At 52.2% G+C, this 24,527-nt stretch overlaps 1 protein-coding gene across 1 annotated transcript; it reads right to left on the bottom strand.

The window, feature by feature from the left end:
* Positions 1-255: 255 nt before the first annotated feature.
* On the bottom strand, positions 256-15,779 carry CD101 (CD101 molecule). Its single transcript, XM_030471926.1, has 9 exons — positions 15,728-15,779; positions 14,249-14,629; positions 12,787-13,203; positions 9,681-10,064; positions 8,599-8,982; positions 7,329-7,721; positions 3,444-3,851; positions 2,204-2,599; positions 256-657 (listed from the first exon to the last, which is right to left on the bottom strand). Exons 1-9 carry the CDS (start codon positions 15,777-15,779, stop codon positions 461-463), a joined length of 3,012 nt encoding a protein of 1,003 aa, XP_030327786.1. The 3' UTR covers positions 256-460.
* Between the last annotated feature and the right edge of the window lie 8,748 nt (positions 15,780-24,527).

Genomic DNA, 24,527 nt, shown 5'->3' with positions numbered 1-24,527 from the left:
TGGGCAAAAGCAAGTGTAATGCCTTAAACTGGGACACCAATACTCCATTCCTAGTTCTACCACTAGTTTCTAGCCACACAGATTTTTGTCAAGTCACCTAAAATGAGTAGCAATTTAATACTTTTGTGTCACAGTGCAAAAAGAGCTGTTTTATCCCTTATACTTGTAGAGGAATAACACCACTTCCATCCACAGTGGGAGACATATACTGCAAAGACCTCAAATATCCCACAATGAACAGTGTGAAAAGGGTGGGTACCTAACCTAGGAGGGAGGAACACTTGTTATGAAAACCCTATATGCTCAGTAATCCAAAGCTGCTTCATTCCACTGAAAGTAAACACACAATTTCAAGGATTCATTGCAAAAACTACTACAAAATGATAACAAATCCCTCTGCAAGAACTCAGTCCCCCTCAGCTGTCCAGCTCCGCTCCTTATATCCGCCACTGCAGACCAGCTAAGTTTTCTCAACCCCTCCAACCCCTTGCAGTTCCATCAGCTGGTCTCCTGTAATGTCACCCTTCTTGCTTCTTCTGAACTTGAAGTGCCAACAGAAGACAGCAAGGGCCAGGAGAGGGATCAGCACCAGCGGTAAGTATAGAATGAAGTTCAGCACTAGTGGAGATAAACAGGTTCTAGACAAAACAGTTGACTCTGGAGGAAAAAAGAAAGAAAACAGTAGTGAGGCCCCAAGCTAGTGTGAGTTTCTCTCTCCTACTGTTTTTCTATACGTTATTGTTTTACCACTTCTCCCTCAATCTTCAACAACTATCAATTTTTAAGAATTCATACAGGCTACCTGAGGAGAAGGGGGAGAGAAACCATGCAATTTGCTTCAATTTCTTGTTTTGGAAGCTCAGATAGGGCCCTGGCTTGTTCAGCTGAAGTTACTTCTGGTTACAGATATACTTGCACATGGCTGTGTCATTGCCTCTTGGAAAACTTAAGCATTTGAATTTGCGAGCCAGAGGGGCATTTTGAAATACCTGCATCACTGGAGAAACACACATGCACACAAAAGAAAAAGAGAGAGAAAGAACAAACACCGGCTGATCTTCACAAACTCACGCACTGGTTCGGGTTGGAAAGGCCTTTAAAGCTCATCCAGTTCCACACACACTCCCACAGGCAGGGACACCTTCCACTAGAGCAGGTTGCTCCAAGCCCCTGTGTCCAACCTGGCCTTGAACACTGCCAGGGATGGGGCAGCCACAGCTTCTCCTGGATTTTGTGAAAACCTTGAAAACCACTTATCAAAACCACACAAAAATTGGAGGAGAATTTTTCAGCAGTTACGAAGCAATTTTAGCAATGGTTACTCCACCAGTAATGGCTCACAAGAGACCGAGGGAGCTGATGAAGGAGAAAAATCTGAGTGCTAGAGGGAGCTGTGATGGACAACAGCAGGAACATAACAGCAGGGGGATGAAGCAGTCAGTCCCTCCCTGCGCAATTAAATCCAGATTAGCTCTGCTGTAGTTGCAGACACATGTGAATAGGCTCTGTGCCTGCCTGTGCCAGTAGCAGGAACAAAGGAGGGCCCTACAGGGTCCCTGAGCTCTTCCACATTGGTCAGTGTAGGTAATTCCTGCAGAAGCTATAAACACACGTAGGCACCCAGCTCTATATTTGCAGCCGTCATGCACCCAACTCACCCTAAGAGGACAAAGGCTGTTTTTAGAGACCTCACTGGAGATGGACTTGCCAGAAAAAAGAATTTATTCCCCAAAACAGTTAAGAGCTCTGGTCCCAACGGCACGTGGTTTGTGTCCGTGGTCCCACCGAGCCCACAAGCCACAGAGCACTGCAGACACAAGCGCACTGAACGGTACCCTCTGGACCACATCTCACAGTCCGAGCTCTTGGTATCTCATATGACCACAACCTCCAACGTTTACAATGCCAAGCACCTGGGTTTCAGCCCTGGCAGATCAACAACACTGGGACTCACTGCCTCGCCCACCAGGCCCATATAGCACATGTCCCTCAAAGGGCTCCCCTTCCTGGCTTCCAATACAACTCTGCTGATCTCCCCAGCACTGACTCCCTCTGCAATCCCTTAGCAAGCTCTCCTGGCCCCACTGCATCCTTGCCATTGCAGCCAGCACCACCAGCAGAGAGCTGTTGTTATCCACACCGCCAGCATTGCTAAGGGGGAACCAGTGTGGGATGAGCAGCCCCTTGCACCCAGCAGCATTACCCATTGGGATGGTCACGAGCTGGATGTACTCCGAGCGCGCCGAGGCTTGCAGAGCCCAGTCCTGCCCCTCGCCCTGATGCTGCCACTCCTGCACCCAGCAGTGGTACAGCCCAGCATCACCCTCCTCCACGCTGTGCAGCGTCAAGCTGAAGTCATTGGCGGCAGGGCGGCGGAGGTGCAGCCTCCCTGCCAGGCTCTCCTGGGGGTACTCAATGGAGCCATCGTGGTGGAGGGTGAGCAGGGGCCTGATGTGGCTGCTCTCGTTGCCCCTAAACCATGTGGCCGAGAGGCGGGTGTCGGGCAGGCGGGCACCCTGCAGCAGGCAGCGCAGCGTCACCTCCTCTCCCTCCCTCGCCGAGATGCTCCGGTTGGTTTTCTCCAGCTGCAGTTCGTGCCCTAGAGTAGGATGCGAGCAGAAAGAGATGCTACGTTGCCATACAAATGCATCCGTCCGTGCCTGCAGGCTGATGGAAATCTTCTGGAGCAAAGTGTGGGGGATTGGGATGGCCTCTTGCAAGAGCCTCTGCAGGACACCCACAGACCCCTTGCTCCATGGGGTGTTCTCCCCCCCACCCCATCATCTCTGCCCCCTGTTCACAACGCTCTGCTGTAATACTTCCCACCCACTCCAAATATGTGATAGGGCATCCTTTAGACAAAATGCTATTTAGGAAGCTAGAATTCTCTGATCCACTTTATTTAGGATTGCAACCCATACACCTCCCAAGTGAGGATGGGAGAGGGAAAAAATGAGCCATGGACACCCAGTGTGCACCCCAGCAGGGCAGTGCTCAAGGAGAGAGCAGCTGAGCCCTCAGCCTTGTTCCCCACAGCAATGTGCTGCAGGGTAAGGAAAACTGAGTGTCTTGCTTCAGGATGGTCAGGAGTACCAGAAAAGGGCTGCTTCTGTATTCACAACACTGACGACCAACAAAGCACACCACGTGCTGGAGGGAAAAGAAAATGCCACGATTCACTTTGTTATGAAGCACTAGACAGCACCTGTCAGTGGCAAAAATATCAGCTTGTCTGGTTTGGGAGGATGTGGTAAATCCTCCTAATTCCCTATTTCCCTTCAAGAGGCACTGACACCTCCTGCATCCCTAAGTTTCAGATCCAACGCAGGAGCCACTGCTTCTCCTAAGCCCTGCCAGCTTTCGGGAGGCCTGATGGGGGCCCCATAATAAACTTATCCAGCCTTCTCCAGCAGCACTTATACAAGGGATAACCCTCTGCTCACCTGGGAGCTTGAACTCCAGCGTGGTCCTTCCTGATGCTTCCTCTCCCAGTTTGTACCAGCCGCCTGCAAGCCAGCGCCATTCCTCAACCACACAGTAGTACCTGCCCTGGTCCCTGGGGTTTGCAGAGAGTATATGCAGCCAGAAAACATTGTTGGACACCCTCTGGCTGAGGAACCGGGACTTCTGTAGAGGAGAGCTGAACTCAGCCCCATATTCCAGTGTACCGCTGTAGTCAGCCCTTATGATTTGCACGGGAGATGCATCTGCTGGAGGAGGAGGTAGGAAGTACCAAGCAACAGCAAACTGAGAAGTATTCTGGGCAAAAGTGATTCTGCACTTAATGGCTGTGTCAGCACCACCAGCAATCTCCACAGAGTGATCTTCTGCAGCCACCCGAAGCTCGCTTTCTAAAATGGAGAAACAAAACCATCATGCTGGCTGCAGCTGCCAATATGAGGATGCTGGAGAGGAAGGCTGGCCAGAGAGACCTGCTGAAATAGGAGCGAGAAAGAGGGTGCTAAGAGGACAAAGACCCAGTAAGGGATGCTGGAACTGGGCGTGTGGGAGAAGGAGGGAAAGAGCAAATCCACACTCCCTCATTTGAACTGTGGCAGGGAATCACTTGGGTGCTGCTGGGCAGGGAAGCAGCAGAGGAGGTGCCTGGGGGACCATGGGACAGGAACGTGGGGATGGAGGCAGACACCATGTTGGAGCTGAGATGCAAAGTCTCTGTCTGAAGCAAAGGTGTCCATCTACCACTGCTTCTATTAGCAGGCTCACGCCTAAGAGACAAAACCAGCACGTTACTTTGGAGGCTGTGAATAAGTGTCTTGTCTCAGAGAGACTACGGAGCCTGAGTGGGTTTCACTAACAGTTGCTATCTTCAGTGTTTGCTGTGGTTACTACCCAAACCCACATAACACAATCCTGAACATCCGCTGTGATTACACCCAGCAATTGTTCAATTTAGCAGTAAACATATCAGGAGAGGAGAGCTGTGGTGCTGCCTGCAGCTCTGCCCCCCTGGCAGGGTACACAGCTGCTCCCGATGTGCCCGTGCTGCTCCTGGTTTGAGACCCCTTTCCAGCTGCACATCACCTCTTGCTGGCACCTTTCCTACTCCTCGAGCAACAGAAAGGCTGTGAACCGGTCTCTTCGAAGGGCCTCCAACTACCTGTGTTTCCCTTCAGCTGAGATACCACCTCTGCCAGATGGGGCCAGCAGTCAGGAGAAGGAGTACACACAGGTATCTACCCATGGGTAAACAGAAGTGACTCAGCATGAGACACCATCAGGGTTTTAAGCGAATGTAGGCTGAGTTTCCATTCTTATATTTTCCTTGCATAGCAGCTGAGCAGCAGGATGCCCTATGTCATGGAGGACAGGGGCAGTCAAGCTCTCTTGAGCTCATCCCCTGGGTGCCAGTTTGAGGACGCGCACTGAGATGTCCCTGCAGAGCACCTCAGCCCCCGCCCTCAGCCACAGGCTCAGCAGGGTGCTCTTCTCTGCAGCACTTCCCCAAGGGATGTGATGGCAGCAGCTTATGGAGAGGGACTGTGGACCAGTAGGGAGCTGTGGCTTCTCCTACAGGGACTGGTTGGGAAGGGGGACACCACAGGATAAAGTCCACTCATGTCCCCTTTCTTCAAGCATTTCGTCTCAAAACTCAAGTATTCCACTTCAGAGACCATCACTCTCTCTCTCTTGAGACTCGTCAATGCAAAATATCCCAACTGATGACTCCTGACACTCCTCCACCTCAAATTTGCCAACAAACCCTCCCTGCTCACATCCACTTACACTGCTCTTTTCTCTTTGCACCCTATTGCTCTTCCTCCCTCTTCTCTCCACACTGCATAGACACTTTTTCACCAAAAGGTCAACAGTTTCCTCCACAATGGGACTTGCACAAGTCCCAGTATCTGCCTACTGCCTCGCCTCAGCAGCAACATCCAGTGGGAAGCCCAGATCACCACTCCCAAGGGATCAGCGAAGTGCTGCCCTGAATTTCACAGTGCGTATTTGCTGCTCTGAAGAAACAGGTAAGGGCAAAAAGCAGAAGAGATGGGAAAGCAATCACCATAATTAGCAAACTATGCAAATTCAATCAGATCCACGCACACAGACATCAAGCAGGCTTGAGTGCACTTACGAACCAGATGCAAGTTGATATCTTCTGACTTCAGGACTTAAAAGCATACCCAGCCCAGAGCCAGCTCCAAGGAAGCACAAACCATCAGAGAGGGACACTGGGCATGGTCCTGGGCAGCCTGCTCTAGGTGGCCTTGCTTGAGCAGGGACCTTGGAGCAGATGGCCTCCAGAGGTCCCTGCCAACCTTGGCCACCTTGTTTTTGTGGCAGGTGAACACTTGGCTCTTAACTTCGCTGCTGAGTACAGAGGAATATAACTCAGCAGCCTGCTGATGTCCAGGAGCTTTACTCAGGGACACAGAAGGGAGGGCCGATACTATTGCGTGAGTATGGTCCGTCCTGACACCCACAGGGGCAGAAAATAGTTGAGAAGCAAAAGCTACTAGAGCTCAGAGAGAAGCCACAGGAACTGCTGCGGTAAGCACTTGACTTCGATGAGGAAAATTGCTGTTATGTTCTCAGAGATCACCTCAAGAGGAAGCAGAGCACTTGCCACGAAGCCAGCTTTGTTTCACCTCCAGCTCTCCTCTCGCTACCACTAAAGATCAATTACCAAAAAGGGCAAAGCAGCTGCCTCCATCTTCCTTTGGGACAGAAAGACATGCTTTCCGTTTCAGTTTCAATTTAATTAACCGAGAGTCTCTTGCTGCCGGAGCTTGGCGAAGCAACTGCGGACATGGCTGCGCCTCATCCCATTGCTCCTAGAGAATTCCTTCCTTCCCAGAATTACTTCTCTCCCTTCCCAAGTATCCTTTGCTGGCTCATGCTGCCTGAGAGAGACATCACTAGAGCCAGCAGCCACCTCCCACTGTGCATTGTGCCCTCTCAGTTACCAACATCTTTACAGCATTGCAGCTGCAATACCTTTGGAGGCAAACGTAGTATCTCTGCTGCTACTGTCTCCTCTGTGCAGATGCTCTACAATTACGCCTGCTTATCTTAATGCCATTTTACCACTAACATATGCTCACAGACACTATCTGTTGTCACCCCTATCCTCAGTACACCCCACAGACCCCCTGCCCCTGGCTGGCTGTAGCTCAGGTGTAACACAGAGCGCCCCAGCACCCAGCTCTGCAGGGGCGAGGAATGAGCAGCAGCAGAGCAGGAGGGAGAGCACCATGGAAACGAGCCTCAAAAGGGAAGGAAATGTGATCAGCTTATGCTACAGCAAACCCATCAGTTAAAAAACATGGAAAATGCATAATTTCAGTTCACTGAGTTGCGATTCTGAAAATCCAAGGATTAGAGGAAGGAGCACTTAACGCATGAAAAAAGAGCAAGAAGTCTCCTTTGCTGGCAGAACAGGCATGATGGGAATAAAACCCTAACACATATCCTCACACCCGCCTCCACAGGCTCAGAGGCTTTGGCCAGGACACCTCCTTCAGTTCCTCCAGCAGCCCCATCCGTGAGCAGGGCAAGCTGACACCGTGCAGCAGGGAGCAGGCGCAGGGAGGGTGGGCTGGAGGGCCCTTTATGCTTGGCATAATCTGCAAACAAATAGGCATTGTCACTCCCCAACATGAAATTTGCCTCAGAGAGTGTTGTCAGGAGCTGTGGGTGCTGAGGAAGAACCAGGACAGGCAGCACCGTCTTGTGCAGCCCTGGGAGGTGACCCTGCTAGGGACACCCCAGACATCATTGGTCCTGGTTGCCCCGGTCACGTTTGATGGATTTAAAGTTGCAGAAGAGGAGACCTCTGCTGAAGAAGCACCCGAGGCGCTGCTTACCTGGCAACACCACCTTTATCCCCACAGGATTGGACCTGGTGGTGGCTGCTGGCGGCCCCAGCAGTGGGGTGCTCCTCCTCCAGACCTCCACCTCACACTGGTACATCCCGTTGTCGGCAGGCCCTGCGTTGTGGATGTGCAGCCTGAAGGAGGTGTCAGCCTTCATCAATGGGGCTTTCCCCTGGACGTGTGGCTGCGCAGTCCCACAGGCCACGGTGCTGTGGTCCAGCTGGTGGTAGTGGCCACTGGACAAGCTGGGCTGGAAGAACCACCTCACAGACACTGGCACCTCCTTGAGGGTATAGTTAGCGCTCACTTGGCAGATGAGTTCAAAACTCTGCCCGTATCTGACAGTGGCAGTTCGGCTTCTCAGCGTGGCGTGCAGACCAAGACCTGCTCGGGAGGAGAGAGCCTTTGGCACCGTGACAGAAATCCTGCCTCATGCCACCCCCTTTCCCATGCGGGACCATCCCCACTGCCCCAGCCACCTCAGCCCCATGGCAGCCAGCAATCCTGCTGCTCCTCTGCCAGGGCCACTGTCCCACGGGTTGCCCTGTGCTCTTCTAGCCCCACACTGACCCTGCCTCTCTCCTACCGCACCCCCTGCTCTCCCACAACCAAGGTAACAGCGAGTACCTTCTCTTCCAGGCTCCCCAGTCCCACCCTGCAACAGGGAGCCGCGGATCCTCTGCTGATGCTGCTGCCCTGTTTGGACCAACCAGTGCTCTTGGGCGTGCAGCCCAGCAATAAGAAAAGAAAACCACCATAAATCACAGCCAAAAGCTGCCTCTCCATAAACGCACCCATTCCAGCAATCAGAAGAAGAAACGGTGTGGGCATTGAATGCCGGGGAGGTTAGCAGCTCTGTGCACAGACAGGAGAGCAAAAGTGATGCAATGCCAGCACCAGGGGTGTCTCTCTGACAAAGGCCACCATCCAACACAGCAAGTGCCTTTGTTGAGCTTAATTACTGGAAGTAACTATGCTGCTAGAACAGATATTTTGATTTCAAGCTAAGAGACACACAGCCTTTGAGGTCTCCGCATTTTAGCTGTTCTGTCCCAACTGTCTCTCCGAAAACATATCATGGAGGACTCAAGCACCCTGCTAGAAATGGGATAACTGAAGCGTTTCAGGGCCAAGTGATCGCCCCAGGTCACCCTGCAGCAGCAGAGCTCAGGGCACAGCAGACTTCTATCCACCCACTTCTCCAACTTTGCCTCCAGCACATCCAGCTTGAAAGCCCAGAAATAGGGGTGGCCCAACTCACCCATTGAGCTGACTGTCACTGCTGTCTCCCCCTTCTCTGTCCAGCTCTGGCCTCGGGACCACTCTGTCACTTCACAGCCATACCGCCCGCCGTCGTCCTCGTCCAACGTGTTGGGGATCACCAGGGTGAAAGCACCAGAGCTTGCTTTCTCCAGCCGGAGGCTCCCCCAAATCCCGCTGTCCCGGTAGGTGCTGCCCAGGCTCAGGGTGCCATCTTGCTCCATGGAGGCCACCAGCACCCAAGGACCCGGGTGCTGTGGTGGCAGGTGCCACCACTGCACCGACACAGGGCTGGTGGCTCCTTGCACCTCACAAAGCAGGATCAGGGCATCTCCTGCCACGACCCGCGGCGTGCTGGTGGACACGGACAGGCGCATGCGGCTCTCTGCAAACAACAGTTACCGACTGGGAGGGGATGTTGTTGCGTTCCTCAGAGAAAGCCAGAGATACTGCAGCATTAAATTGAGAGACTAGATAAATCTGGATATTAGAGATGGAAAGGAATGTCTTTCTTGGGACATGGATACATAAAGAAATACTTATGAAACAGAGTCTCAACAGGCAGCTTCTGCTACATCAGAATTGTCATCATGCAGCTATGACAAGAAAACCAAGAGTCTCCTGCACAGCTCTCAGAGTGGTTTCTCACAAGTAATCCCTCCAAAACTCTGAAATCACCCTGATGGAAATGGCAATGATTCCTCCCATCCAGAAGTACCTGTTCTGCTGGGTCCATCCTGTGATTGTCAGGAACAGCAACTGGCATTGCTCACAGTTTTCTCTACCAAGGACACAGGAAGACCCAACCTCCCCAAAACTTGGTACCTATTTGCCCCAAAACATTGCAAAGAGCCTAAGCTAAAGGTTTATACTTTGTTGAGAGCTGCAGCATTTGTCATGATAATGTTTGCCAGAAGCAAGTGCTTTTCCGCTATTATCTACCAAAACCTATGGCACATTTGTGCTCTTGCTGCAAACAGCATGTGTGTTATCCCCACCAAGATGAGGCCAGACTTGAAGCATTCACTAGTCAGGGATCACTGCAGCTTTTACGCACAAGAGCAGCCATTAGGATTTACTAACCTCTCTGCTTCACGTTGACTTGGATGCCTGGTGACAGAATGGTGTGGATGCTATGAAAGTCTCCAGGAGTCCTCACCTCCGAAACAGAGCAGCAGTATGTGCCATCATCTTTCAGCCCCACCTCATAGATGGTGAGGACATAAACCGTGTTGCTTTGCTTGAATGCTTGGAGCTGCCCCAGCTTCGCTCTCTCCTCATATTCTCCCTCCAAAATCAATACCCCATGGGGGTCAACCCTGGCCACTTCCACGCCGTTGAGGAGCCAACGCACTTGAAAATGCCTGCTGCCGCTCTTCTTGGCTCCCACCATGCAATTTAGCTGCAAGGCATCACCTTCAGAAAGGGAGCTTTCAGCAGCAGCAATGTCCACGGAGATGTTTCTACCTGTGGGCAGTCAAAAGCAAAGATTGTGCTAGGAGGCCCTGCTCACGCTTTCCTCCTGCCTGGCAGCACTGATGGCTGTGCAGAGGGAAATGAGAGGGAATTCTCTCTTGAAACAGTTTTCATAAGAAAAGTCATCAGGATGGAAAACTTTGCCCATGGAGGGACGGTGGCCAGGCACTAACCAGCAGTCGCAGGTAGAGGAGGCACCAGAGCCCCCTCTTTAGAGCAGAGCATCCACCAAGACAGCCTTGGGCCACAGCCACCCCTGGCTCAGCTCAGCCATCCTAACCCAGAGTCATCGGCTTTTCTGGGGGGCTGCTCCGTCTCGCTTCCTGGAGCTGTTCTGCTTCATGTGACAAATATCCCTTAAGCCAGAAAGGGGCACAGAGGGGCTTTATCACTCAGTGGTGTTTTTAACTCTGCTGTCTGTGGAAAAGGTGAGTGGAGATCTGGCACCCAAGTTGCTTGTCTGAATCTGATGCTGCCGGTCCCACATGCTGCAGCCCTCACTGGCTGCTGCAGAATGTGGGCAACAGATGCTCCCCAAGCCGGAGAGGTTTCGGGTTATTTACCACAGGAAGCAGAAATATCAAGACTTGTAACAGCACATGGAAGATGGAGGGAAGCAAGAGGAGGTGGAGATCATCTCCTAGTCCCTGCCCTGTCCCTCATACCAACAAGCAGCAGGCACTGAGCAAAGAGGGTAGCACCATGGGGAGCACAAAGCCATCTTCTCCTTGGCAGACCCTCATGGGCAGTCAGCTCCACCTGAAGTAAGGACCCAGCCTCTGGGTTCTATGATACGACTCGCCTTCCTCACAGGGCCTCAAAAGCCTCTGCCACTAATGCCCTCTGGTTCCTGGCACTGCTCTGGCTGAATGGCTGCAGGCAGAGACCCACAGGGTGCCCCAAAACCCTGTGCTGTGGCCCGACACAGCAGCAGCACAGCCAAAAAGCAGGAGGTAGGGCTGAGCCCCAACTCCACAGGCAGGCAGCCTGGCTCACACCACTCCATCTCCTTGGGTCACTGTAGTGGCCCCTGTGTCTAACAACAAGGGCAAGGCTATGTGCTGCAGCTTGGAGGTAAAACAGAGCAGCTCCCAGAGTGCCACTGGAGCTCTTGATTAATTTATTGAAAGCAGAGCACCCTGTGAATTTAAACACTAGTTCATAAACAGTTTGCAAACAGGAATCCCAGCCACTGCAGATATGTTTTGCATTCCAAAATATTTGTTGGAAAGTTTATAGAAACCAATGGAGTGGTTAGCCACGGTCACAGTGGTCACCGGCTGCTGCTGTGATGGGGTGCTCAGCCCTGCAGCCTGGGCTTTCCCATAGGACCTGGCTGGCAGGATGGAAGGCTCGTACGCCCACTGCTATTTCCCCCTCAGCAATACCAGCAGCTCTAATACAACCACCGTGTTGTCCTCTTACCACTATTGCCTCCCTTATACCCTTAACAGCTACCACAGGGCAAATACTAAACACTGGTTTCTCTACTTCTAAACAATCCTGTGGCACTGGTACCCAAAGCCACACTGGTCATGATGAACCCTCTTAAACAAGTGGATGCAGGAAAGTGCACCGATTGCTATTGCTTGCCAGGCAGCAGCAGACATGGAAAGCCATTGTTGCAAACAGTGTGTAATAAGGGGAATAAAGCTGCGCCAGGTTTTAGAAATCAGACTCTGACAGTGTGAGATTGCACTTTGCTTCCCTCCCCCAGTACCTTGCCTCCCTGAGCCACAGACAGGATGCTTGGTGCTTACCTTTCTTTGGTTTCCTGCTCTGCCTCATCACCCTACCGCGAGACATGGGTTTTCCTCCCTGCCCCAGCTCTGCAGCCTCCTCCATCCACCCTGAGGCATAGGGACAGGGTACGCCACATCCCCAGGCGGGTTTTCAGTGAAAGCCTTGCTCCCATTTTACTGCATACGTTAAAGGGTGTCAATTAGATGCAGACTTGTCTTGGCTGCTTTAAGGTAAAACTTACTTGTGGGAAAGAGAGGCTTTCCCTTCATCTGTGCACAGCTACCCACACACAGCTGAGCAAAGAGCAGGGAAATGACCACAGCCAGCAAAGGGCTTGTGTTCAGATGAGTGGCAGCAAACACACAGCGCTGTAACCATCCCAGGGCAGTGGGGAGAGAGGAGTTTTCTTATTGGCCCTGGAAGATGTGGCACAGAGCTTGGAGATGCCAGGAGCCATAGAATCATAGAATAGTATGGGTTGGAAGGGATCTTCAAAGCTCATCTAGTCCAACCCCCCTGCAATGAGCAGGGACATCTTCAACAAGATGAGGTTACCCAGAACCATGGGACCAGAGCCATGGAAAGCTGCTGGGCAGAGGGAACAGGAGGTGCCTGGCAGAGTGGTGTTTGGGAGGACGGGCAGCACTTGCAAGAGGCTGGTTTTTAAGCTTTCCTATTTTAATCCATCTTACACATGGTAGCGAGTCTAAGTCTCCTCCTTCTAAATACAGTAATACCGCATTTTCCTAAATCGTAAGCCAGGAGTTTGGTGCACCTTCTCTTCAAAGCACAGTCTGACTGCCATATATGAACTACTAGGAGGGGACACATGGATGGTCTAATAAGCAGCAACACCAGCTGCTCTGGAAACCAGCAAACTGGTGACAGCATGAACAGACAAGGCTACTGCTATGCAGCCTTAAACGCACAAAAGAGTTGAAGCCAACATGTGAGTTTGCAAGGGCCTTACCCAGGCTCATGATCACCAGCGATGTCCTCTCCGTTTGCTTGCGGGAGATGTCCTTCCACATCCCATCGGGATCCTCAATCCACTCAGCTGCCTCGCAGTACAGCTGCCCCTGGTCAGACGGCTCCGCTCCTTCGATGGAGAGCTTGTAGGTGGTGTTCCCAACCTTGTTCAGCCGCACGTTTCCCGCCAGAAACCTCTGCGAGTAAGAGGGCCCTGGCTTCAAGACAAAGTCTTTGGAGAGGGTGAGGACCTCCTCAGCGCGGTGATCTCCTGCTCCATGAAGATGGTACCAGCCAACTGAGAGATGCGTGTGCTGGGCAGTGAACTTGGACACCTCACATGTGAGCTCCACTGCATCCCCGTCGGTGCGGGTGAGGACCTGCGGTGCCATGGAAGCAGAGAGGGTGTCTGCGATCACTGAGCATGGGGAAGAAAGAGAGAGCAGATGGTCAGAGGGAAAATTGTCTCTTGGCCTCAATGGGCAACATGATGGACACTATGAAACTGTGGCCAGGCCCTAATGGATCTGACATCATAGGAGAAATATCTGTTGTAGCTGATTGACCAGGCTTCCATCAGCCGATGCCAAGGTGTGTGAAGTGCTAAAAATCTCAGCAGGCAAGAAAGCACAATGAATCTCTCTGCAGTACCCTCTTCAGTCAAACTATAAGCAGCATTAGTTAGGCAACCCCAAAGAGATTAACATCCAGCCTCTCACAATCCCATGTGCAGACTGGTACCACATCAGCATAAAGAGAATACAGGGGTGAATATCAAGGGGAATTACTATCATAGCATCATTGAATACCGCGTTGGAAGGGACCTCAAGGATCATCTGGTCCAACCTTTCTGGGCAAAGTATGACCTAGATGAGAGGTCCCAGCACCCTGTCCAGCTGAATATTAGAAACATTCAACACTGTGGAGTCCACCACTTCCATGGGGAGATTATTCCAATGGCTGATTGTTTTCATTGTGACCATACCACCACGTAACTCTGTGGGCTCACAGCAGAGCCTTTCCATTTGCCTCTCCACCCCATTACCTTCCCCCTTCCCTGCTACTTCCCTCCATATGTGGGTATCCCGCTTGGGTCCAGTCCTACACCCTGACCTGAGAGGACACCAACAGTTAATGCACTGAGCCTGAAAACTCCTGCCCTCTTAAGTGCTTAGCTGTGAAATGCTGTGGCTGCATCAGGAACTGAAATTAAAATCGGGCCACGGGACAGCATGGGACACGCTTCCTCTCTCTTCCCCTGCCCTGGCTGGGAGGCAAAGGCCAGAGCAACCTGCAAGGGGACATGCTCAGCAGTATGCCCATGGGTAGCAGCAATCCCACAGAGGGAAGAGTGATTAAATTTGTGTCCACCAGTCCCATTAACCACCCCTTTTCCCAGCTGCCCCTCTGCCAGAGACCCAGAGACGAGCACTTCTTGTGCAGGGTTCTCTTTCAGGACCTACCCACGAGGTTCATCTTGGCGCTGTAGCTCCCGAAGTACCTCTCGTCGGTGCTGGGCGTGTGGCACTCGTACTCGCCGGCGTCCCGGTCCTGCAGGTCGGTGATGTGCAGCAGGACGGCGTCCCCCTGCACCCGCTCCACGTAGATCCCACGGCTGCGCACGCGCTGGGTGTAGATGGCGTAGGGGAAGGACGGGTCGACGGTGCTGACGATCTGCACCTCCCGCTCAGGGGCCGAGGGCAGGTAGATGGACCACTGGAAGTTCTGCTCCGACGGGCCCTGGTAGCCGCTCACCTTGCACCACAGCGTGACGTGGGACCCCCTCACACGGTAGAGGGGCCCCTTCTGAACAGTCACCACCCGCTGACCAGCGCTCCAGCCTGCTGGCAAACAGTCAGCACATGTGTTTGCAGGGGTATACGCTGCCTGAGGGCTGCACACCCAAAATGGCAGTGGGTCTGGGTGTGCATGAGACCCCAACTAAAAAGAATTGCTGTGCAATCTCATTCTTTGAAGCATGAAGTCCAAGGGACATCACACCTCTTGCAATTGTAAGAACGAGTCCTGTTACCACGGACCTCTAAACTTTCCTGTCTCTAGCACGCTAGGAGTCAAACGACAGAGACCAGAGCATCATGGCTAGAAGGCTGTCAAGCCTGCTCGCAGCAGGACAACATCTCTTAGCCAGCAACCAGGCTGAGATCACTAGAGGAAGCTTGTGGTGTGTTACAATTCAGAGAGCCAAGCACTAGGGTCCTGCACAAGCTGGGGGGATAAGGGAGCAGTTGCCAGAGCTGACCACTGCCAGGGAAGGAGATGCAACGCAAAAGCCAAGGGATGTGGGTAGCAGAGGGAACTAGCAGGCTGGGCGCTGCAAAGGTGCTCCATGGACAGAAACCAGGGAGGATATGGGAGATGGGGCCAGCAAGAGCTCCTCTGAAGGCAGGGGTCACCAGGAGGCACCAAGGGCTCCCCTCTGCTTCTGCCTGAAGAGGGTTTGGGGAGGTGATGGCCACCCATGTGCCCTCCCCTCCTGCAGAGCTCCCAGTGGCAACACTCGCTCTGTTCTGGTGCCCAACAGGCACACCAAGCAAAATGCCTGCTGGATGTGGGCACCGAGTCAAAAACCAGCCACAGAGACCAGCTCAGGGAAGAGAGCCGGTGGCAGCACAGCCTAAGGAACCCTCAGAAACCCCCTCCCAAGGGAAGGGGAGATGAGGTAACCCCCTCCATGCTCACAGCAGCCACACAACAGGGGCGCTCATGTCCCCTCACCGAAACCCCACGAGGGTCCAGGCTATTGCTTTGCAGTGAAACCGCTCTGCCGAAAGGAGACCATGCCACCGCAGCTCTTCCCATGGCGATCGAGCCAGAGCAGCGCTGGCTGAGCCACCTACCTGCAAAGGTCCCATCTGCACCGATGGGGTGCTATATATCCCCCCCACCCCAGGAAAGCCACCACCACCACCACCAGGCAGGACACTCACCGAGGAGAAGGAGAAAGGCAGCTGCCAGGCACTGCCCCAGCCCCATGGGAAACAGCTCTGCTTGGGTCTGCTCCCAGAGAGGCGGTGGAAGGCTCTCACGGGCGATGGTGACAGCTGCCCTTCTATTTTGAAAGTATCGGGGAGGAAGCTGCCTTGTGGTGGTGGTTTCCTCTGCTCAGAAATGCTGGGGAAAGGTTGGGGGGCTATGTGCAACGTTAACCTGCCTGTAGGAGGTCACAGCTACCACCCCAGCCCCCTGCTGCAAGGGTGACGTCCGAGGCTGCTGTTGCCTGGTGCCCAGTGGCTTTGCCGTTGGGACAGCAGCTCACGGGCTAACCTCTGCCTCATGACTTCCACTTTGTTGCATGAAATAGCTCGCTCCTGGCTAACGGAGAGGGTGAGGGGCCAGGCCCCAGCATGGGATGGGGGCAGATTTCTAGGGATGAAGCTCCTCCCAGCTAATTATTTTTCCATAGCTGCAGACAGCAGCATGATGCCACAGGTACAAGTTGGGGTGGCACAGTGCTCCCCAAGGATGGCTGACCAAGCTCTGCCTCAGGGTGCAGTGGGTGCCCCAAGTGGAGTGCCTCTTCCACAGTACCCCCACCAACCCATCGGCTACACAGGCAGGAGACCCCCTGTTGTAACAGCCAGCCCAGCCCAGGAGGCCTACCAGGTCTTGAAGGATCACCAGGCACCAGAAATCAGCTGGGAATGCTCTCCTGTAAGCACGTCCCGTGGGTAGGCACCCAGATGCAGGGGATCCCGGAGCTGCACTGCTTGCAGGGGTGGCAAGATCACGGGGACCTGCACTGGGAGGACTGAGGCCAGGAGGCTGCTGGCATAGCCCCGGGGGCAAGCGCTGTGGTTGTATCGGATGCTGCATGGCATCGTGCCATCGGCACCGCATGGCCTGGGGCCAAGGACATGGTGGGAGGCTGATGGGGCACATCCTGGGCAGGCTCTGAGGCAAGGGGCTCAAACCAGGACCACTCTCTGAGCGGATTTGTTTGGAGCTGTTGTTTTGGTTGTGGGGTAGGTTTTTTAGTTTTCCTTTTCTTCCCCAGAAAGGACGGCATTTACTGCTGCTCCCGCTGTGCTGCTGGGGCATCCACTGAATGACTAAATTAGCTCAGGGATTCACAAGCAAAAACCAACCGTAAAACAAGTCCTTTTGCTTGATCCCACGGGACTCCTAGAGGGAATGAGATTCATGTAACGAAAACAAACACAAGGTCCCTCCTTTCCCTGTTTAATAAACTGATTCATATGACAGCCTGAGGGGCCAGAAGATAGAGGCTCCTCACTGCAAGGCTGGTGCCTCCATTAGCCGGCTCCTCACCAGCACCACACAGCTCTCCAGAGCCAAATCCAGTCTGGAGGGAATGGGCTGCTGCAGGAGGCAGAGAGGTCCCTGCAGGATCTCACCTGTCCCCTGCCACCCACCCTCACTGCAACGAAGTGGAGCAGAGGATCAGCATTTGTTTTGGGGGAAGAGGGTGCAACACAGGACTGAAACGCATGCGCTGGCTTCTCAGAGGAGATGAGCAGATACAGCACAGGCTGGGAAGCAGCAGAGTGCCCAGCACCTCTGATGGGGGCCCACATCCTGTGGAAGCAGGACACAGTTACAACCCCATGGTAGGCTTCTGTTCCCTGCGCAGGATGAAACCCTCCTGTTTCAGAAGAAAAGGGATGAAGGGGTTTGCTTTTCAAGAGCAACCCAACTGCCAGCAGTGCCCTGGGGGATGATCCTGCTGACAGAAAGCCAACCTGCTTACCACTCTGGAAGAGGGAATAGCATCTCTGCTACAGCGACAGAGTAAATGGAAAGGAAACTTGGAGTTCAACCTCAGTGAGCTTCTGACAGTCAGTGTGCAGATAAACACACACAAGGGGACAGTTTAATTCCAAGCTTGCAACTCTAATGATGCATGAGTCGCTGTTTACATTTGCAATAGAGAAACCAGGGAGAATAGGATTGCCTGGCCCAGCCCTATCACTGGCACTGATGATGCTCAGTGGACAAAACCAAGAGCTCCTGCTTCCTTGGACTGTGCAGTCTAAAACTTACTCTCTTCCTCCCTGGGAAATCAGTGCAACCAGACATACGGCAGGGCTATTAAACACGCAAAGCAGGATGAAGGAAGAGAATCAGAGAATCCCTTACAAAGACAGCATTACCATTAGAAACATCAGGGAAGCCAAATCCATGGAGAGAGCGATCCCTTTACCCTGTTTTCCTGGGGCTGACACCAAACGGGAAGTGAGGGGGGAAACAGGCTTCTTGGCTAGTACAGAGGGTTCCTCTCTGTACCTACAAGGAGAAGAGGACTTGCTTCCTCTGAACCAGGCTTGGTGAGCTGAAGTGCTGCACCAGGGCCATGGTCATTGACCACTATTGATCTCCAGGCCCTAGCACAGCTTGGCTACTGCCAGCACCTAAGCAGCAGGGCCACCTCTCCAGCAGGGTGCCACTATCTCCCACTCCACAGCACAAGGCTGGAGGTCAGACGGCCCATAGCACTGGCTTTGGCTTTCTTGTGGGTGATGATCATCTTTAATTGCATGCCCCCCTACCTATTCTTGTTCCTCCTGGATCCCTTTTGCAGGCATTCTTTTTGGATGCTGCTCAGCCACTTCGAGCTAAAGCTTTCCAGAAAAACACCCCCAAAAATACAGCATGGAAGGTTTCACCAGACCCAGGGCAGCCGGGGTGGAGTTAGACTCTACCCAAAAGAGCACAGCAGCAATCAGCAACATCCACAGTGACCTGGAAACCTCCTGCACAGACAAGTGCTGACCAGATGCCCCCCTGGCACACTGCAAGAAGCCTGAGGAGGGATGGGGATAAGGCAGGATCACTCCATAGGAGGGTAGAAATGCTACAGAAAAAGCTGTTGAGGATGAAGGAGGCAACCCCATGGTCAGTATTGGTTTTTAGAGGGAACAGGCTGCTGAGAACAAAAAGCAATTAGGCAAGCACCGGGGAGAGGCTGCAGCCAGATGCCCTGTCTCTCCATATTGCCCCCATAAGCTCTCCCACCCCATTTGGGTGCCTGAGACCAGGGCAGCTGTGTCTTCCTCTGCCTGTTGCCTTCACATTTACTGCTGGCTTCCACCCAGCACAGCAGAGGCCACAGCCTAACCCACCCACTGCAAAGTACCAACAACCCCCACCTTCCAAAGGGAACCAGACCTCAAACCATGTCATGGGCAAATCCGGCTTTGCACAGGAAGGGTTTTCAGCCACTGCCAAAGTTGCTTGCTCTGGGAGAAAAAAACCCAGCTTGCAAAAGAAAGGGTTCCCCCCCATGAGGTTTTGGCACTGCAATGCAACATCCCAAGCCAAAGCCAATTGCTCTGAGGGGAGGATGAGCTCTGTAGCCTCTGCTCAGAGCCATGGCATCTCCTCACCCCATCCAAGCCAAAGACACACCATCTGCATCTCCACTCACACAGACAAGCACCCTGGGGCTCCCTAAATAGTGGAGCACAGGTGGCAAAAGAGCTGGAGACTAATTTGAGGCAGCAAGGTCCCAGCACAGAGGCTGAAGGGGGCAAGGAGAAAACAGCCCTCTCTTCCCAGTCCCTCCTCACCCTTTGGCTTGCACAACCTGCCCTGGATAGGAGCCTTGCTGCCCAAAGGCTTTTTGGAGGGGGAAAGCACACTGTGCCTGCTTAGCTGTTAGCACCTTGGTGCCGTAGAGAGCCCCCTGAATTTCAGGCTGTTCTTGTGACCAAATGGAGAGGAGGGGATACAGTCCAGAGGTGCAGGCTATAGGCGAGCTCTCCAAAAATGCCTCCTCTGCCTTTGCTTCACAGATCTCAGGAGCCATGTCCCCAGCTCAGAAATGCCATTGCCACATATCCACCGTGACTGGGGAGGGGGAGAAGGACAGGGAGGGATGGAGGCTGCAGCCTTGAAAGCAAAGGGGCTGGCGCCAGGCAGGGTAAGGGGGTGTAGGGAAGAGCACAGCATTAGTAGGGATAATCTGGCAGTCTTGGGGGACGTGCCAGAAGCCTACAGATAATCAGGGGAGCTGGCGCAACAGACTTTGAAGTCTGCTGTCAGGTTTGCTCAGCCCGGCTCAGACATCAAAGGCAGCTGGTTGCTTCCCCCAATTACGAGCGGGAGCCGGCCAGCTTCCCGGCTTCCCCAAGGCCGGCCGGCTCAGCTGCCGTCCCCTGGGCACGCTCCTGTGGGCAGGAACCTCCTGACAGAGCACAAATGCTCCTGCTGGAGCCGGGCTCGCTTTGCGGGGAGCTCATGGGCTTTCACCTTGGGCTGTTTGGAGCCAAGCGAGATCTCGGTGGATAAAGATCTCCCCCCTGATGTGCTGCCCAACTAAACCTTGTGCCAGTCCCAGGGAGACCAGACAGCCATGAGAACAGGGGGAAGCCTAAAGAAGGTGAAGAAAACAGTGACCTTTGCTCATGGGAGTGGGAAGAACTGCTTTTGCTGCTCAACTTCTGCATGTCCTGGCCCTCGTGGGACATGGCTCTGATGCCTGGCAAGGACAGGGTCTTCATGAGCAAAACCCACAGCAGCACAGAAAGGCTGCTGTGATTGTTTTGTACTGAAAAACACAGTATTATTGGTACAGCAACTACAACAAATCATTAAAAAAAGGCAATTGAAATCCAAGAGCAGAACAGGCTGGAAAGCAGAGAAACACCCATCCTGTGCAACTGCAGCTTTCTAGGACTCTGGCCTCTCTCAGTAGTGAGCAGCCAGGGCTGGCCTAGGGGGAGAATACCCACAGCTCATTTTTGATGAACTCACGTTTGCTTGGGTTTGCACCATTGTTTCTACTGCAAAAAGTCAAACAAGAACAAAATCGTCCAGGGCACTGCAGAGACACCAAAGCCCTTCAGGAAAGTGGGATGGGTTATTCCTGCTTCACTGTCACAGCAGCGGGCAGAGCCTAAAGCACATGCCTCATATTATCGTAATGAAAAGTGCTCTTTAGTCCCTTCCTTATTTTTTTTTAATCTTCTACCTCCACAAAAGGGCTGAAAAGCCTCATTCCTCTATAGTCATCGCTCCACCAGTGTTTTTCTGACATAAATCTACTGGACATCTCACCTTTGCTGCAGGCAGCAGAAAGCTCAGGGGGACAACATGCAGCTAGGGACCAGGAGGGATGCTGCACCAAGGGAGCCAATTATTCTCCTCTCAGCAGCCCAAGAAGGAGCCAGCAGCACAGCACCTCAGCAGAGAGGCATTGCTCAGCAGATGCCCTTTCCTGTGCTGCATCAGGCCACGCTCCTCTGGCTGCAGGGCTTGGCTCAGAGGCAGCACAGCGTGCCCTCCATCCATCCCGCTGGCACACACAGGGCCCCATCACATCACCATGCAGTCTGCAAGTGTGGCCCCCCTGCCTGCCACCAGAAGCTGCTACATGTTGCTCCCTGACCCCTCCGTGCTGGGATTCAAAGCAGCATCAGCATCTTCTAAGCAAGCAGCATCATAAGAGACTGTCTGGAGCAGAGCAGCAGAGGGTTGCGCCTCGTCATTTTTGGTTTCCGATGGATACAGAGAGGGCAGAGGCTGGAGAAGAGAGGAGGGAGATTAAGAGAGGGAAAAAGGGAGAGCAATTGCAGTGGGTTGTTGTTCAGTAGGAACTTCTGTTGGGGAATACAGAACAGTATTATGTGTTGGGAGAGAAGCTAGGTTTTAATATTAAGCTGCTTATTTAGGTCTCTAAGTTATGGAGATGCTGCACTTCAAAACTAATTAGATTGACAGAGCTTGGATTTGATTACAGGATTTCCAGAAGCAAGAGGGTTTAAAAAAAAAAATTAAATAGCTGCCCTGGAAATGTTAGCAAGGGAATTAAAAAGGCATTGCTGCAGCCAATTGTTAAATACATCTAAGCTGGGAAAAATGACAACTCCAGCTGCCAAAACCAGTGGCTGCAGTAGGGAAGTGCTCTCCTAACAGGCCTGTGTGGAAGATGCACAAAAGGTGTGTTTCCCAGTCTCAGAAGTAGGCAGAGGATCTCCAAGGCCCTTGAGGAAGCATGTGCCTCCTCTAAAGGCAGTGCATGAATGTGAAAGCACATGGATTTTTCCCTGCCCTGAACCCACTGCCATGAGCAGAGCATAAAGGAACTATAGGCAGGCAGTTGCAGGGCTGGAGCTGGAGGAGGAGAGGTGGCAGGTCCCACAGAGCAGCACAAGGGCTACCTGAGGAAACCCTGCTACCTACATAGACAGAAAGTCCCATCCTTACCAGCCAGGACACTATAAAGTGCTGTCTGCACCAGGGGAGTGTGGCCAGTCCAGCACTATGAACATCATAGGGGCGATACACAGCTGTGCTGCTGAACTGGTAAAGCAAGACAGCAATGGCAGAACCATGCTTACAGCTTACAGCATCAAGCTTTTGAAACAACTTCCTCTTTCCCCGCTCCTCTGAGATCATGGGAAAAGCAGCAATTTCACAAGGTCCAATAACAGAGTCAGAACATACCTTCTTAAAATCCCAGAACTGCCAGCTTCAGTTGCTCTTGAAGCTCCTAAAGCATCCTTCATCTGTGAACGTGAAACTTCTCTCCAAGTACACATACGCAGGTGTCCAAAGAAGCTCAGCTTGGGGCCTGAGGGGTTGTCAGGTGGACCTTGACTCAAAATGTGGTATTAACATGCTGTTTAGAGGTCTGGATGTGTTTAGCTACCAGATAGCTGTACTTGACCATGCAGTAGATGCTCTGTTCCTGTATGCCACCTTTTCACCCTCCCAGGTTTGAGTAGAGCACTCTGGACAACACCACACCATGTTGCCCTCATTGCCACGCAAGCATCTCAAGACCAGAACACAGTATAGGCTATGCTGATGCTGTTGCTGCTGGTATCCTCATTTTGCATGAAAGGGGGATGTTTTGGCTGTAGTCACAGAAAGACTCAATTATATTTACGCTAAGCCAAACAAATTTCCTCCAAACAAAAGGCAGGAGCTGCAGTGAACTCCGGGGAAAGCCTGCGGGGTACACAGCTTTGATTAAACAGAGATGTCAGGAAGAGCTGCAAATGTACACACTAGATCTCACTCCTTTGTGCTCAGATTGTCAGTCTCAGTATGAAAGCAACTCCTCCTTCAGTGCTGCCGCTGAAGAGCCTGACAGAGTATGCGCCCAGAACTGCAACATAGCAGCAGTTATCTCACTTTTACCTGTCAGTTTCAACCTGAGAGAGCCTGCAGCACCTCTCCTGCTACTCCCAGAGACTTGGAGAATATCTCCACCACTGAAACATGGGTTGCAGTCAAGTTGGGAAGAGTTGGCACTTGGATGACACACTGCTGCCACCACTGACACAGGTTAAGGGGTGAGTGGGGGGTGTCTTAAACACAGCAATGCCATGCCTAAGATTCCTGAGAGCTATCTTGTTAACACTGTATACAGTCAGATTGAGGAAGGGGAATTTAGTGAATAGTGACTTAAACCAGACCTTTCTGGATGAATGCAGGGGACTGTGGAAGATGGAAGGGAGAAAAGAAAAGATAATGGCACCAGGCAAGGACACCTCAGCACGTACCTGAAAGGCTACAGGAAAAACCATCAGTTTCAAAAGGGCCTTAACATCTTACTTCTAAAGAAATGTGTACTTCTGCCAGGCTACGTATTCAGAGCTGAAACATCAGAGATGGACATTTCTGAGCTAGAGGAAGAGGCTATGCTTATCAGCCCACTGTGATGTGGGGAAGAGAGTGTGCAGTGACAGAAAACAGCTGGTAAGGTGGAAGAAGGCCAAACACACCATAGAGTAGAAAGAGACAGTATCCTTTTCATTGCTGGAAGACTCACCTCATGGCAATGTTTTTTCTCTAAATACTGCAAGAAGCCTGGTCACTCACTATTGGTACAGCTACTAGAAGAGACACCTTCAGAGGGACTGGACACTGTGGATAACACACAAGGGACCTCAGTGTGAGACTTGGTTGACTCCAGTAGTCATAAGGCAGAAAAGCTGCTTGGCTGAAGACTAGGAGCCTGCACGAAGGATAAAAACCACAATTAGAGTGGATTGGATCCATCCTGATAACTGCCATCCAAGGACTATTCTTATACAAAGGCAGAGATATTATACAAGTAAAAAAAAAAAAAAATCGAGATTAAAATCCATCTTGGAACTGTTTTCACGAAAACATAAATTATTCTTAAAAGGTATTTTCCAATGTTTTTATGAATCTGTATGAGAATGGTTGTTACAGAGCTCTTGAAGACCCGTTACCACCTCTGGGTTGAACAATGAGCACAGCTACCTGCTGCGGCTTCCTCCCTCCTTCCCTAGCCCATCACTAGAGGGAGCTGCCACTACCTCATTTCTTTCAGCCCTTACCTGCCTGGCCAATACTTCCCTACATGTATCTTGCCTAATTCTCACGTCTTAGGCAAGCTGAGTTTTCCTTGGTAAGAAACAGGTACCTTCAGATTCTTATTCTAAAATGAACGTCTCAAGTAGGTTAGATAAATTGCATTCTTCAGGTATCTGTTTCTCAAGCCAGGCTGTCTAACCCGGGTGTTCAAGATGAATCCCATCACTGTTATCTTGATAAATTACTTTGCTTCATACCAAGTACGATATTTAGCACAGCAGCTGCTTGTCTGGAGCTCACAGACACTGAGCAGTATTTGTGTTACAATAGCAAACAGCCACTCTGGAAAAAGAAGGCCAAACCCATCTTATTTAGAAAGAAAATCTGTCCCTGGTTTGGCAAAGGGAACCTGAATGTCTATTGGGAGTCGTTTCCCCACCAGAAGCACTTAGCTTCCTTGCATATTTTCGG

This window comes from Strigops habroptila, chromosome 2 (genome assembly GCF_004027225.2).
Source record: "Strigops habroptila isolate Jane chromosome 2, bStrHab1.2.pri, whole genome shotgun sequence".
Classification (NCBI taxonomy): domain Eukaryota; kingdom Metazoa; phylum Chordata; class Aves; order Psittaciformes; family Psittacidae; genus Strigops; species Strigops habroptila.
This window is presented reverse-complemented; position numbering and strand designations above follow the sequence as displayed.